This window comes from Egretta garzetta, unplaced genomic scaffold, assembly GCF_000687185.1.
Source record: "Egretta garzetta isolate BGI_Z169 unplaced genomic scaffold, ASM68718v1 scaffold44, whole genome shotgun sequence".
In the NCBI taxonomy this organism is placed as follows: domain Eukaryota; kingdom Metazoa; phylum Chordata; class Aves; order Pelecaniformes; family Ardeidae; genus Egretta; species Egretta garzetta.
This window is the reverse complement of record NW_009259490.1, coordinates 914,735-929,187: the sequence shown is the minus strand read 5'-3', so window position 1 is coordinate 929,187 and position 14,453 is coordinate 914,735. Positions and strand designations below refer to the sequence as shown.

Genomic DNA, 14,453 nt, shown 5'->3' with positions numbered 1-14,453 from the left:
AAGTGGGAGTTTTTCGTTTGCTTTGAAAGGAGCTCATTTGATTTCCTATTTGAGTTTTCTGGGTAATACTATTTCTGATCTCCTCGCGAAGATTCGTTTAAGTGGTAGGTAGGCCTCCAGCTTCTTCTTGAAGGCATCAGACAGCAAATCCCTCTTCTCCATCAAGCCTTTGTTTCTTGCCTGGATCTGGCATTCACATCATACGAAAATACTGAAATGCTGATTCTACTGATTGCTTGCAAGTTAATTGAGCTATACAGATAACCAGCCAGTACTCTGCGTTCTCTAGACAGAGAGCATTAGTGCGCACTCCCAGTTCAGGCGGGCCCTCCAGCTGTCAGTGTCAGCATCAATCCAACAAGGGACAAAGAGGACAAGGTGAAGGCCAGCAGGGAGACTATTTTGTGGCAGCTACAGCACAGACAGACCACATCTATACATTCAGGGAAGAGAAAGGATGGTTTATAGGGGTTTAACGCTTCCTTTCAATCATATTCCTGTTGGTGTGCTCACTCACAACATAAGCAGTGGTGACTGCATCATGCTGAATTCCACCCTCCTATATGAATGAAGAGTTATTTCATGTCCAGGAGCGCTCACCCACAATTTAGACGGGGGAACGAAAGGGAATGATGCCAGCATTTAGCCTATTCTTGGCAAACTGTCCTCTATAACTTTGAGGACAGGGAGCACCCGGTGAGGTTGATACAACTTTCATCTAGTAGCGACAAATAATGTAATAAAAACTATACTATGTGGGTTTTTGACCTCATCATTGTTCCATATTCTGAAGTGAGCACAGGGGGTCATTTTTGCAAAAGAGTTAACACTGGAGCAGGAAGAACTAATCCTTTATGCCTGGCTCAGCCATGTGAAAGCTCTGGCGGGAATAAGAAATATCTTTTCACCCACTATAAACCATTGAATGTTGTAATTAACAGCAAGGCAAATTTATTTAGTCCTTTAAATGTTATCTCATCTTCTGCTAGCAGTGGTCATCAATCTGAGAAGTGATTTTGCATATAGCTATTGGCATTGAAAAACAAGTTAATGTTGAACAGCAAGGGTATGTCATAGGAGCTTCCAATACCCAAATGACGTAACAGCTGCTGTATCAACCCTACCCATGCACACTAGAAAACTGCTGCCAACTCTTAATATTTCACAACAGAAGCAAATAATTTGGCTCATAATAAGGTTGAAATGCAAGTTGGGGTGGAATATTTTATTTTATGGTTCCACCCATTTAAGCAGGGGTACGGGCATTTCTGTTGTCAGAAAGACTAAACTGGTTTCCATGAAATCTTTCATATCTGTTCATAAGATTAAATTTACCTTGTAAAAATTAAAACCTTCTCATGTAAAATGCAGCTGTAACCTGAAAGCTGCCTAGAGGAGTACTGCCTTCTAACTTAGCTCATCTATTCCTTGTGTGTATTCAGAGCCAAATCAGTTTTGTGACAAATAAGCTTTACCACTTTATGTGCTGCCGTTAAACCTTACAAAATCAACACAGCTGTAAAAGTACAAGCTGGATTCTGTTTCTTTTGAAGCAGAATTGAGATAACTATTTACTACCATCTAATCTGGTATTTATGTCTATCTCACTGAAGAATAGGTTGTATAATTGACAATGAGGTTCTAATAGGTTCTGCAGAGCCTTTATATTAAAAAAAAAAAAGTCAAGATAATAACAAACTGGAAAGCCCTCCAGCTTCACCACAAAGCTGGGAATTAGAAAGCAACTATCATTGTAGATTGAGCACGTTGGATCTGGAGCCATTGATGTACACCATACAGAAGTCCACAGTGCCATTTCACTTGTCCTTGTTTGGAAAAGGGTCTGTCTTTACAAACTTTAATGATTTTAAGTCCTTTAAATAGTGAGCTAAGAATTCCTTTGTGTGGTTGACTCAGTAGTAAAGCTGATGTATAGCCTTTGATAGCTCCGCTTCCCAGCCATCTCCAGGTTTTTGGGAGTCCTTAGGAAGTATGTTTTGCCAAAGTGCTGGCTGCTGGCAGAAAGCTCTGAAAAGCCTGCCTTGTTCTTGACTTTACCTTCTGAGGAACACCAGGAAGCCTGTGAATTTTCCAGTCTTCACACAGTAGCTGTCTGGGACTGAATTTTATTTCCAAGTAAGGCAATCTTTGCTTGTTGCTTCCCATCCCTCACGACTCTCAGGAAAGTCTTCAGTTACACCAGTGGCACTTCCATGGAACTGGGTGATGATAAGAGTAGGAAAAGGTTAGTACATATAACTAGTGCAGCTCCAGTCAAATCATGTTATCATGTTAGGCACTGCACAAACCTATGTTCCTGCAAAGTCCTAGACCATAACTCTGTGACAACAGGCTGGCCAGAAGACCTCGTGTTTATTCTTAAACATCCTGTGTTGCCACTTACAAGCCAAAACCTTGATTCCTGGCACCATAGTTAAACAAAAAGCTTTGCAGATCCTTGTGTGGCTGTTACCAAAATGACCTGATCAAAGCAGAAGCATAGCAAATCCACTTGCCTTTCATATCTTTCCAATGTATCTCACTCAAATCTCTTGCTTCCAGTGTTTAGGACTTAACATAGCTTCCTCTTCAGAGCTGTCTGACCTTGTCCCCCATGGCCAATCATCCTCTGTGCACACAGAGCAATTGCACTTCTCTTCATAGCTCCTTGCAATCATACTTTGATTCATACAGATGCAAGCCCATGTCAATAAGATCCCAAACTACTTGAGAAATTAGGAGACATTTTGTAGTTTAAAGCTGGTTACATCATATTTGGGTTGCAATTGCAGCATATAGCTTTGTGAGTGCTAATTTAGAGACTGTGGTATTACTAGCAGCAGCAAATACCTGGATTTGGTGCTCTTGGAAGTGACCCTGATCCCTATTGGCATTAATTAGAGTAATCCTGCTTCTCACAAAGTAGCTGTTCGATGGAAGAGGAGGTTGGTGATTTGCGTTCATAAAGTCATAACTGGTAGCAGAAACACTGATGCTGAAACCTTCAGAAAAAACCCATATGCTGCCCTCCCAGATGAAAGGCTCTTCTCACCACTGTTACACTGTCAGAACAATATTTTTTTTATTAGCATTTCTGAAAAATGTGCTGTCTACTGGGCTTCCTGAGCATGGCTGATTCTTCTGTCTAAATTGTGACCCAAATGAGAGATAAAGGGAAAAAGAGCCACCTGAATGATCACAGATTCATTCATAATGGGTGGATCACAATAAGTAAGATAAGTCAGATTTTCCAAAGTGTTCAAGCCAGTTTTCCCAGTTATCTTTTCCCATTCTACTAGAATCCTTTGCTGTCCAAATGGATGGCTGACTCCCCCGGCACTGTAGTCATATCTCTTCATTCTAGTGTTGTGTTGGGGAGACATTTCTTCTCCAGTTCATGACTCATGGTTTTGCACGGTAGAAGAAGGTAGCAACAAAAATGGCAACTTGGCACTAAAGATTAATCCAGATCTATTGAACTATTTGGTACATGTCAGATCCTGTTTTGACAGCTGTGGCTAGATTTTTACTGTCCAGTACAAGATCTTTTCATCTTTCTCTGTAATAATATCTAACACAGAAAACACAGATACCTCTCTCTCAATTAAGATGATAGTACTTTATTTATGGCAGGCAGTGCTTCAGGATGCTCCATGTGAATATTTGCTTGTTGTGCTAAGCTAAATTTGAGATGGCCTCCACAGAAGATTAAATCATATTTTGAAGGGATTGATTCAGAGGAAAAGAGGAGGCAACATTTCACCGGCATACAAAGATCATTTCTCTCCTTAGGAACAGGTCAGAGAACTTAAAACCCATAAGATCATATTTGAACATCCATCTGGCAGGAAAGGACAAAACCATATTATTAAGTGCCAATACATTTCTGACATTTTTATAGACAAAAAAAAATTGGAATGAAGTGGCAGAAGTCTCTAAGAGAATGGGTAGCAGCAATACTATCATCTGCTGTGGCTTTACGAGTGTAGGTCGTCAGCTTCCCCTCTCAGCACACACTTGTGCAGGCAGATCTTTGTAAAAGGACAGGCAGATACAAAGAATTCTTGGGCTGAGTCCTTTACCAGCCAATTTGCCAGAACATCTTGATTCCACAACAGAATCTGGCATCTCTTCACCCCACCACTATCCTTGCCTGCTCTTTCAGTGCCACCAGCTGTCCAAATGAAGGTATAATTCCCTCCTCTCCGTCATCATGCCTCCTTTTTTGAATGTTATGTGGTGGTGCTGGATTGGCCAGAACTATTCATCAGTAATGGACACATTTGTTTTCTAATTAATTACTCATGCCTTAGCTCTGCAGAAGGTAGCAGCGAGGAAATATGCCTCATCTATTTAGGTCTTTGCTGCCTGTGTTCACCATTCTCCAACTCGTTACCCAAGAGCTGTCTCAGTTATATTGTCTGTGACAGGAGAGGCTGAACTGGATCTCAGCTTGTCTGTGTGTGTATGAGAGAGAGAGAAAAAAAATGTGCAAGATAGAGGCAGAATGGCCATCTGGGTGCATCTGGCTAGTCACAAATAATTGGGCCACCCTCCTGCAGAGGAGACGGGATGCTTTAGGGGAGTAAGAACAAGGATGGGTTATAAAGCATTTAAATGTCAGGTTGATTGTTCAGATCTGCCTGGGTGTGTAGCAATTGAAAGTTCCCATCTTCTGCTGGTAGCACGGACACCTGTGCTAATGGTCTGTGATAATCTGAGTAGTTCCCACTAGCAGTCTGTTTCTGCAAACACTGTTTTCAGCTGGCATTTTTACTGGCAGAGTCTAAGGATTCTGGAAAATAAGCTCTGTTCTTACCCTTGGAAGTCACCTTTCCTAATTGCAGTTCAGGTGTCCTGCTAAGAAACTGGAGTTGTCCTGTGGACTGTCTGTCTCTATTCTCTAGTCCTAGACTGAAATAAAATCAAAACAACTGTCCCATGAGTTTCCCCATAACTGGGGAAGAAATGAATGGGAAAACTTCTTCTGGTCAATTTGTTGTAACAAATTGTATATCCCAGTAAAAAACACATCTATGCCTCTTGAAATGCTTTCTTGACTTCCTATATTTTTAGAGAAGTACCAGTACTGAGATTTCTGCAGTTTCTTCATCTCACTTCAAGTGGCCTTGAATGGGTCCATAGACTAGGAGGAAGTCCTCTGTGATGGCCCCCAGCAAGACATTGCAATGGCCTTTCTGTCACCCTTCTCCAGTCTAGAGGGAGGCCTCCTACATCCAACCATTAAATGCAAAAAAAATTCTTCCTGTAGCCTTCTTCAGTAGTCGGTGAGCTCACCGAGGCATCTCTCTGGTTTGTATTTGTGCAATGCCTAGGCTAGGGGCTCTTTAGTCTGGAGCAAGACCCCTACATGATATTACAACTAAACCAAGAGGAATAGGCCACTTTTATCTTTCTGTCATCCCTTTCACTGCATATACTTTTGGAGTGGGTTCTATATTTTAAGTCTTCTGTTTTTGAAGGCAGAAGGGACTCTGCCAACAGAAACCAAGCAAGCAGGCAAAAATTGCCTAGTCTTAACAAAGAAGGCTAGAACCACCAAAGTCACGAAATGGATTTGAAAGGGAATGTATTAACACCCATCAAGAGAGTTTTTCAATGCTTTATGTGAAAGGAGTTGGATTTTTACTACAGGATTCACTGAAACCACCACAGCTGCTGTCAAAATACAGAGCAAGCTAGGGATGAAGAAGACAAGGGGTTAAAAAGGGAGGAATGACTATAGGAAGAAAACCTCAGTAGCAGAGGCAGGCAGAAGGCAGGCAGAAAGTATGTGAAAGCAACAAGGGAAGGAATATGGGAAGTCAGGCTGACAAAGGGTGTCTCTGTTTCCAATGGAGACCTATCTTTTTCCATTCACTTTCTCCAAAAGCCTAAGCTAAAAATGCAGAAGCTCAAAATTTCTCAGGCTATACAGAAAGGCAGAGGATAATCCCACAGATGGCATATTTGTTTTGTGCAACTTTGCGTTCAGCACCACAAGGATTAGTGCATTAAATACACATACACTTGAGAGATGGTTTCACAGGAGAAGGAAGTGCCTCAGGATTTGCTTCCATTAAATCAATGGGAATGTTGCTATTCACTTCAATGAAAACAGGACCAAGTCCTTATCTGACTGTCTTAAAATGTTACAAAACAGCAGGCTCTAATCGGTGACTGAAACCTCCAGTCTTGTCCTGAAGCTGCTTGTTCACCACCTCCTGTTATTTTCCGTGGAGGACTCTGAGGGTCTTTGCAAGATCAGGGCAGAGTTTTTGCAAGGTCAGAGCAGGGTCTTTGCAAGGTGCATCTTTTCCTGGTGTCATTTGTGGTGCTTGAAGTGAATCACCTCATTTTCTCTTTCCTCTCTTACCTGGGTGTTCCACTTCCACTTTGCTACTCAAACCTGTGACACCACTGGGGCTAGGGCAATGTCAAAAAGACTTCCTAAGAACAGCAGATGAAATACTGAGGACTGTGAGGATTGATGGAAGCCACCTGCCCAGCTTCCTTTTACATTTTTGTGTCCATCTCCAGCCCTGTTTCTTCCTTTTAGTGCCTGCTGTATTCAAATGCATTCACAGTTTTAACTTCTTTCGTGATACTTGGCTGTGGCAGTGCTGCACACAGGTGCCACAAACTAGTGCCTTCTCCATAAATATATTCCTCTAGCATCCCTTCAATACATGACCCTTTCATAAGCTTCAGTGCTTGTTTTCAAACGCATTCCCCTTTCCCATCTTGCAGCATACAGCTCCTTGGCCTAACTCAATAATGCACATATCCATCTCCTCCTAACAGATGTAAAGCTAATGCTTTGAACCTCCCCTCCTGCCTCTGATCCTTCTCACGATTTCTCACCCTTGCTACCCTTCACACCTTCTCTGCTCTGTGTTGATGAACATTTGCTCTCAAGGGGAAAGAAGACCGTAGTTACAGATACATGAAACACTAGGGAAGTGAAGAATCAGTGAGCCAAACCTTCATCCCTGTCCAGAGGAAATGGGATGTCATCTCACTTTCTGAAATGAGAGGTGGGCTTTTTGAGGCCCCCAGATAGACTTGCAGGTGTAAGAGCCTATCACACTTTTTGCATTGAATGCTAGGAGTGGAAGATTGCTGAAAAAGCTTTTCTAATCCATCATCGTCTGCATTTTCAAGTCTTACTTTACTGGATGTGTAAGCCCCAAAGGAACTGAGAACTAAGAGGAGCAACACCGTGCACCACTTTCATGCTTCCAGCCTAGCTGACCCATGTCCAGAGAAAAATGTGAGGAGACTCCGTCTATCCAAAGACCAATATCTAGACCAGCCCAAGAGTGGGCTAACAAGCTGTCAGGCAGACAACATCAATGCAGCTTGGTGTAGGTTCAGTTCTTTCTTGACTGCAGGATAGGAGAGCATTACCACCTAGTATTTCATTACAAGTCCAGATACCACAAAAGGCAAAGGAAGGAAAGGGTTAGTGAAATGGCCTATTTTATTTTTCAGTAGCTCTCTTTAAACATCCCTAAGGATTTCTTACCTCCCATTAAAACTTTACCTGAAAATGCTTATTGTAAGGAATCCAGTAGTGATAAGGGCAAAGAAAAGCAGACTGTTAAATACTTTTGCTGCAATAAATCTCCAGGCACTTGAAAGCCAGTAGGGCATGGGGAGGAGAAAGGGTGGATGAAACAGGGGCTGCATATTTTAACAGGACGATTAAAAATCCTGTATCAGGACTCAGTAAATACAAGATATATAAATATATTTTTAAAAATGTTTTATTGCTCCATTCTTGAAAGTTGTACTTTTGTCTACTGTTCCTGTCTACGTGAAAACAAAAAACTTCCCCGATTCCTGCAGAGCCCTGCTTACTCTGCCCTCTTCTTTCCCTGTAAGCTTGTTGAATAAACTGCTCAGCTGAATAACTAGAGATATCCCCCTCCCCTTTTCTCCCAACCTAGCAGTCTTTCCCTCTCCAGCATTTTTTTCAGTGCTCTTTTTCATTCTCTCTGCTGACTCCATTTGCTTATGAAGATGAGGGGTCCAAAGCCACATAAGAACCAGATCCGCCCACATTCCTGCATTCAAGGCTGAGTGTTTGCTTTCTTTTTTTTCTTTCTTTTCATTGAAGAAGAGTATCCAACTAAAAGAAGTAGAAATGAGTCTGAGCAGATCATGCACCCACAAACCTAAAACAGATTTAGGGAGGCTTAGGGAAATCTCTGAAATAGAAATCATAGATGTGGAACAGATACCCCCCCTTCCAAAGCATTTGCATGCATGTGGAAGGAAGCAGGTGGAGCTCACGGAGGTCTGATCCCAAAATGACTGGGAGTTTGATAGTCCTTCTCTTCTTAGCCAGAAATTGAGATATGTGCTTTGCCTGGCTGTTTGTTTGGGCCCATCTCTAAGGCTTCAGGTGAATAACGCCCTTCCAGAAACTCACAGCCATTTGCTTGTGGCATTGCTGTGACTGAATGCACAGACAGAACCAGGGCCAGCAGTAAGTTAACCACAAAGCAGCAGGTAAAGGAAGACAAGGCATGAATTAGATTAATAAGGTTGAGATCCTTCACTGTATCTGCCAGCCATTTGATTTTTCTCAATGCCTGTTAACATGCAGAAGAAAGCAGCAACTACCTGGTTAGCACAGGGCAGGAAAAAAAAAAAAAGAGTAACATTCCACTTTGCAGGGCACAGATACTATGTATTTCCTCTTTCTTCGTGTAAGAGCAGTTGATGTCTGTCTAGCATTTTCCATTAGAGAATAAGAAAGCACCCAACAAGCTCTTCAGACAAGTTACCATGCACAGAAAGTACTTGCCTGCTGGAGTAACTGGTTTGCTTATGTTTGTAATGAAAGCAAAGGGAAATGTAATGTTACCAAGCCACCAGTGTCCACCAGCTGTGGATAAATGGCAATCTCTGCTAGGAAGAAACTCCTTTCCTCCCAACTGAATGTTCCCATCTTGGGGAAGAAAAGTTCCACTCTTCACAGCATACCACAGCATTGGAAGGCAGAAACAAGGAACTTGTTCCTTCTGGGAGCCGGTAAATAAAATTACTTAGGTGGGATATAAATTAATTGAATTTGTTAGAACAATGGAGCCAACAGTCCCAATATTGAGAAAAGCATCGTGGGGTTCTAATGATCACAAACAGGTATCACCTGCATGGTGTATGCTAGATAAAAAACACCTCCAATACCCATGTTCAGAGAATTTAGTGTGACCACTCCTATGTCTGATCAGGATTAATCCACCAATCCAAGAAAATTAACAGGGACTAGAAACACCCCAAGACAACTACCTTTCCAGCAGTAGCTGGTCCCTTTCCCTCAGTAGCAGCCCAGAGCCTTTCCTCAGGTACGGCCTTCCACACATCCTCTGACACAGGACTATATTAACAGCATACAACCCTCCTGCTTGGGGGTCCAAACGGCACGAAAGCTTGTATTCCTGTGCACAGTGCCCAACCCACGTTGATACTGCAACCTGCTCTAATGAGATACCTAGCACACAATCCTACACTCCTCTCTGTCTCCTCGTTCCACCGGATTGAATGTCAGTGTCATGGAGGCTGTGTTGTAGAGAGAACATAAATTCAGGACTATGAGGAAGTAGTTCTTGCCCCTGATAGGTCCCAGAAATAGTTAGATGCGTAACAGCCTGCTTCCACAATGCACAGGTCCAGGTACCTGTTGTAAGAAGGATCTGTGGGTGCTTAGAAGCTTACACAAGTACAAGCCACAAACCACTTGTGTCCACTGTAGCTCATTTTTTCAAATGCTGTTTCCCTTGGAGCACTCAGGGGCTTTGGGCTTAGTGACTGAAAAGTAAGCAAGGAGATACTCAGAAAGAAATAAAATGCGAGCAAAGAAAGCCTAATGCCTGGTGTAGCCAGAGAGCTTAGCCAGGCTGCAAAGCAAAGAAAGCATCAATTGGTGACCACGTACAAATAGCCCCTGTTTGTAACAGCAGCAGTAAGATGGGGTTTGCCTGTATCCAGCATTACATTCCCTGATGTTTCAGTGCGGAGTGGCCAAGCGACTCCAAGTACTAGACTGAACTATTTCAGCCACACGGTACGGTGTCCTCCTGCTAGGTGAGACAACAGTGCTCTCCCACTCGGGAGAAAACAAGGACCTTCCCCCTAGGTGCTTTATGCTCCCAGCCTCTTTATTTCTGTAGGTGTCCCATCCTAAACACTCTTCCTCTTCCTGCTCATTGTCTTCATCCCCCACACACCCCCACGCACGTGGCTCTGGATCTCCTCATCATGTTCTTCTCGTTAAAAACCCCATTGTTCATTTGTTTGTTTTTTTTTTTTTTTTCTTTCTTTCTTTCTTTCTTTTTTTGTCTCCTCTGTTTTGTGTACCCAGGCAGCCCATTGAGTAACTTCTTTGACGTAATTAAACAACTTTTTTCAGACGAGAAGAACGGGCAGGTGAGCCATCCCCCCGGCACGCCAACCAAGCATAGCGCAAACAGCAAGCGGAGCGATTCCGGTTCTAATGACTATGGGTCTAGAGGAGACAATAAGTACCCTGCTGGCAAAGACAAGGCAAAGATGGTCTCATCAGTCGGCCTACAAGACCAACCTTAAATAAACACATAAAAAATTAAATAACTTAGAAAAAAATCAAAAAAACAAAAACAAAAAAAGCAAGAAAGAATGAAAGAATATTCCTTAGCAAGCTAGCCTCTAAACTAGAAGGATGTATATACCTTGCCACAACAGTACAAAACTGTCTATAGACAAATTTTGTATGAAGGAATGACTGTATATATATACATATATATATTTATATATGATATATAATATATATCTCAGAAACAAACACAAAAACAAACGAATGAAAGAATGAAAAGAAAAGAAAGAAAAGAAAAGGTAGCACAGATGACAAACCCAGTTCACCAGATCTTGGGTTGTGGTTTTTTCGATTGGTTTTTTTTTCCTCCCTTTTTTTGAATGTTTTGCTTTTTTTCTCCTTCCTGATTTTTTGGGTTTTTTATTATTATTATTATTCTTTTTTGTTTTCTTTCGTTTTGTTTCTTGTTCTGTTCATGCTCTCTCTGTGTTTCTGACGACACCACTTGTTTCCGCTCTGCTACCAGGAATTATCCCGAAAAGTTAACATGTCAGCCACGGCTTCACCTTCTGTGCTCTGCGGACACTTGTTGACGGAAGGCAACCGATGTAGACTGTCCAAGGACCAGTCCTGTTTGAGGTTCCCAGCCTCCCCTCTCCCTTCAGGAAGTGGGTTTCTCCCCCACTTCTCCCCAAACACCTCCCCAGTGCACGCCTTTTTTTTTCCCCCCTCTCTTTTTCTTTTTTGGTGCTCCACAAGAGAGATCTGCTCAGTTATGGGATTGCAGAGTCTGGGCTGAAAGGAGGTTGCAAATTGTTGGAGTGAAACCTTTACCCTTGGCAACTTCTGTCCGCGCAGGTGAACTCAGCCCGGAGGGGGAGGGTGCGGGGAAGGAGATGGGCATAGCGGGAGCGCAGTGTTTCATGAATCCAGAGCGCGTTCTCATCAGAAACCAGCCAGGAGCAACTCAAAACTAAGCATTGAACCAAGACAATATTGGGGAGCTTCATCACGGGATTTTTCTTAACCTTCTTTTTCTCCCCACCACCTTTTCCTTTTCTTTTGCCCCCTTTTTTCTATATACATGTATATAGGTGTGTATATTTTTATATAAATATACATACATACATACATATATATACAAAACGATTGGTTTTTTTTTATACCGTATCATTTTGCTTTTTGACCTGCTGGAAGGGGAAAGGAGTAAACTTAGGAGGGAGAGGGGGTTCAGTGAATAAACACATACAAACAAAACATTAAAACTTAGGGAAAAGGCAACTTCTGGTAGCAAAGAAGAGGGACAAGACTCTGCCAAGGACTGTCTCTCCCGCCACCAGGCACAGTTGCCGCTGCTGCTACTGCTGCTCCTCCTTCGACACCTTCTTCCCCACCTGTCAACTCCCTGCCACTGTGCCACCGCGCTGGGACCTTCTTCGACCAGCTGGATCCTCCACCACACCCTGCATTTAGAGGCAATTGTTGTGTTGCTAGTGCTGCATTGATATCAGTATTATTATTTCTTTACGTTACCAGTTTCATTTGTTGGCTTGGGTGATTTTTTTTCTAAAAAAAAAAAAAAAAAAAAAGAAAAAAAAGAGAAAAAAAAAAGAAGATGAAGAGGAGGAAGAAAAGATGCTTTTCTTGGGTTTTATTTCCTCTGTGTGTGTGTGTGCAAATCACTGGCACTTAGTTCATCAGAGCAAGACAAGGTGGAGTCAGGGCAATGGGAGACTTAATCACAAAGCTACTGTAAACTTTAAAAATTACTGCAAGATATTTTTATAAAGTTTTTGTTTTGTTTCGTTTTGTTTTTTTGAAGGGGAGGAGGGTGGGATTGGGTGGATGGGGACCTTTTTTTTTTTGTGTTTCAGTTATTAGGTCTTGGTTATTTATATATACATATATATATTTAAAAAATAAGCTGTTAGATATATCTTCTGTTTAATAACTGTGTAGAGGCAACATTGATTCTTATTTATTTGGGGGAGGAGGGGGAAAAAAGACACAGAAACCCCATAAGTGTTCATCTTGTGACTTTGAGAAAGAAGAATCGCTGCCTTTTTTCCTCCTCCTCAAGAGTTATGTGACCAAGTGTAACTTATTCTGGCCCAAGCTCAAAGGTTAAACAAACAAAACAACCGTGGTTTTATGCGTGGAAGACAAAACACAGTGAGAAGTACTTCTTGACTGAGATTTTAAGAATGTAGGCTTAGCATTAGTGTTCAGCTCTTTTATGACCTTCGATTGCTGCTCGTTGGGTTCCTATGGGTGTATGTTGTATCGCAAGATTTTTTTTTTTTTAATGATAATGTTGGATGAGTTCTTTTTTGTTGTTGTTGTCGTTGTTGTTTTTTTTAATCATTTTTCCCCTTCTTGGACCAGTTTTACTTGTACATAGGTTTGAAGATTAAAAAGAATTTTTAAAGACACAACTGGGGCAAAGACCTTTGACTTTTGCCCTGTTTCCCCATTCCCCCAAATGGGAGGGATTTGTTTTATTTTTTCGTTTTATTTATTTATTTATTTTCCCTATTCTTAAGCTTTTCTCTCTCGTATTGCTGTGTGCATGTCAGACACCAGGGGGTGATGGTTGGGGAGGGGGGGAGGCAAGGGTGCAGGAGAGGGGGGCAGTTTTAATTGCATGACATTGCTGTAAATTAGTCTCTTTTGCTTTCGTTGTCTTTCCTGCCTCCGCCCTCTCTCTACTTCTCCTCCGAGCTCCCCTCCCATCACCCCTGTCCTTCTTTTCCCTCTTTTCTCTTCCCTTGTGTATAGATTTTGATGCTTCTGTTACATTGTACCTCTACAAAAGGCTGGGATTTCAATACAAAATAATAATAATTTAAAAATACCTATATCAGCAAAACCCATGTGGTACAAGCAGGAAGGGGATTACTTACACAAGATATAAGAATAAATGAAAGCAATACCTCTTGTTATCCTTCCTATTTTGTACTTTGAAGACACACACGCGCGCACACACACATATACAGACACAAACTGACATTATTTAATGGTTTAAAATGGACAAAAAAATCTGATGTATCCCTTGTTAAATAACTGTGAGCAACTTTAGTTCAAAAACCAATAAATTCATTCAGTAAAGATACTAGCTGTTGAGTGTCCTGTTTATGTCCATGAAAACGAACGTCTTCTCGCCGCTGCCAGCCCCAGTAAGTACCATGTCACGGCTTTCCACACCAAAGGAGCTGAAGATGGCGGGCACGGAAGGCAGCGTCCTCCCGGCCCTGGAATTAACGTCGTCTCCTCGCAGCGCTGGGGTCTGTAGCGCCGTGCCCAGCGTGCTCCAGCCTCGCAGCACGGACGCGCCGCGTGCTCAGCCCCGTAGGCCTCGTTTTCCACAGTAACGTGGTGAAAAAGGTTAATCCCGATTACAGAGCAATCCCGCACCCCCTAGACCCGATCTGGATGGAAACCACTGTGCCAAAAACTGTTGCTGCTTGTGATCATTCTCATCTCTAACCTGAGCTTCTCACATTGCTTCCAGATTTAGCATAGCAAGGATTTTGCCACCCTCCCCGCCTGAAACACTCTCAGTCACATACATTTGAAAAAGCTTATCAGGTACGTCCCTGGCTTGTGTTGGGTTTGGGGGTTTTTTTGCTGGTTGATCGGTTGGGTCGTGCGGCTGCTGGCTCGTCACACGTCTCTCAGCTTTTGGGTGTTCACCTTGACGCTGGATTTGTAACTTCTTCCAGGTTACCCCGAGAGCCTGGGCTCGGAGGTTTGGCTGGTGCATGCCCAAGAGAAACAGAGACCCGCGTGGGTGCTTCCCTGCGCAGCTGGGGTGGCTGTGGCAGGCCCCAAGCCCGCGGCAGGCCCCAAGCCCGCGGCAGGCCCCAAGCCC

At 42.6% G+C, this 14,453-nt stretch overlaps 1 protein-coding gene across 1 annotated transcript in view; it reads left to right on the top strand.

Annotated features, from left to right (window-relative positions):
- The window catches only part of BRSK2 (BR serine/threonine kinase 2), a 317,924-nt gene extending 307,328 nt beyond the window's left edge, over positions 1-10,596 (top strand). The window contains exon 19 of the mRNA XM_009637298.2: positions 10,421-10,596. Within this exon, the coding sequence (XP_009635593.1) occupies positions 10,421-10,596 (176 nt within the window). The remainder of the gene's footprint in view (positions 1-10,420) is intronic.
- Positions 10,597-14,453: the final 3,857 nt, after the last annotated feature.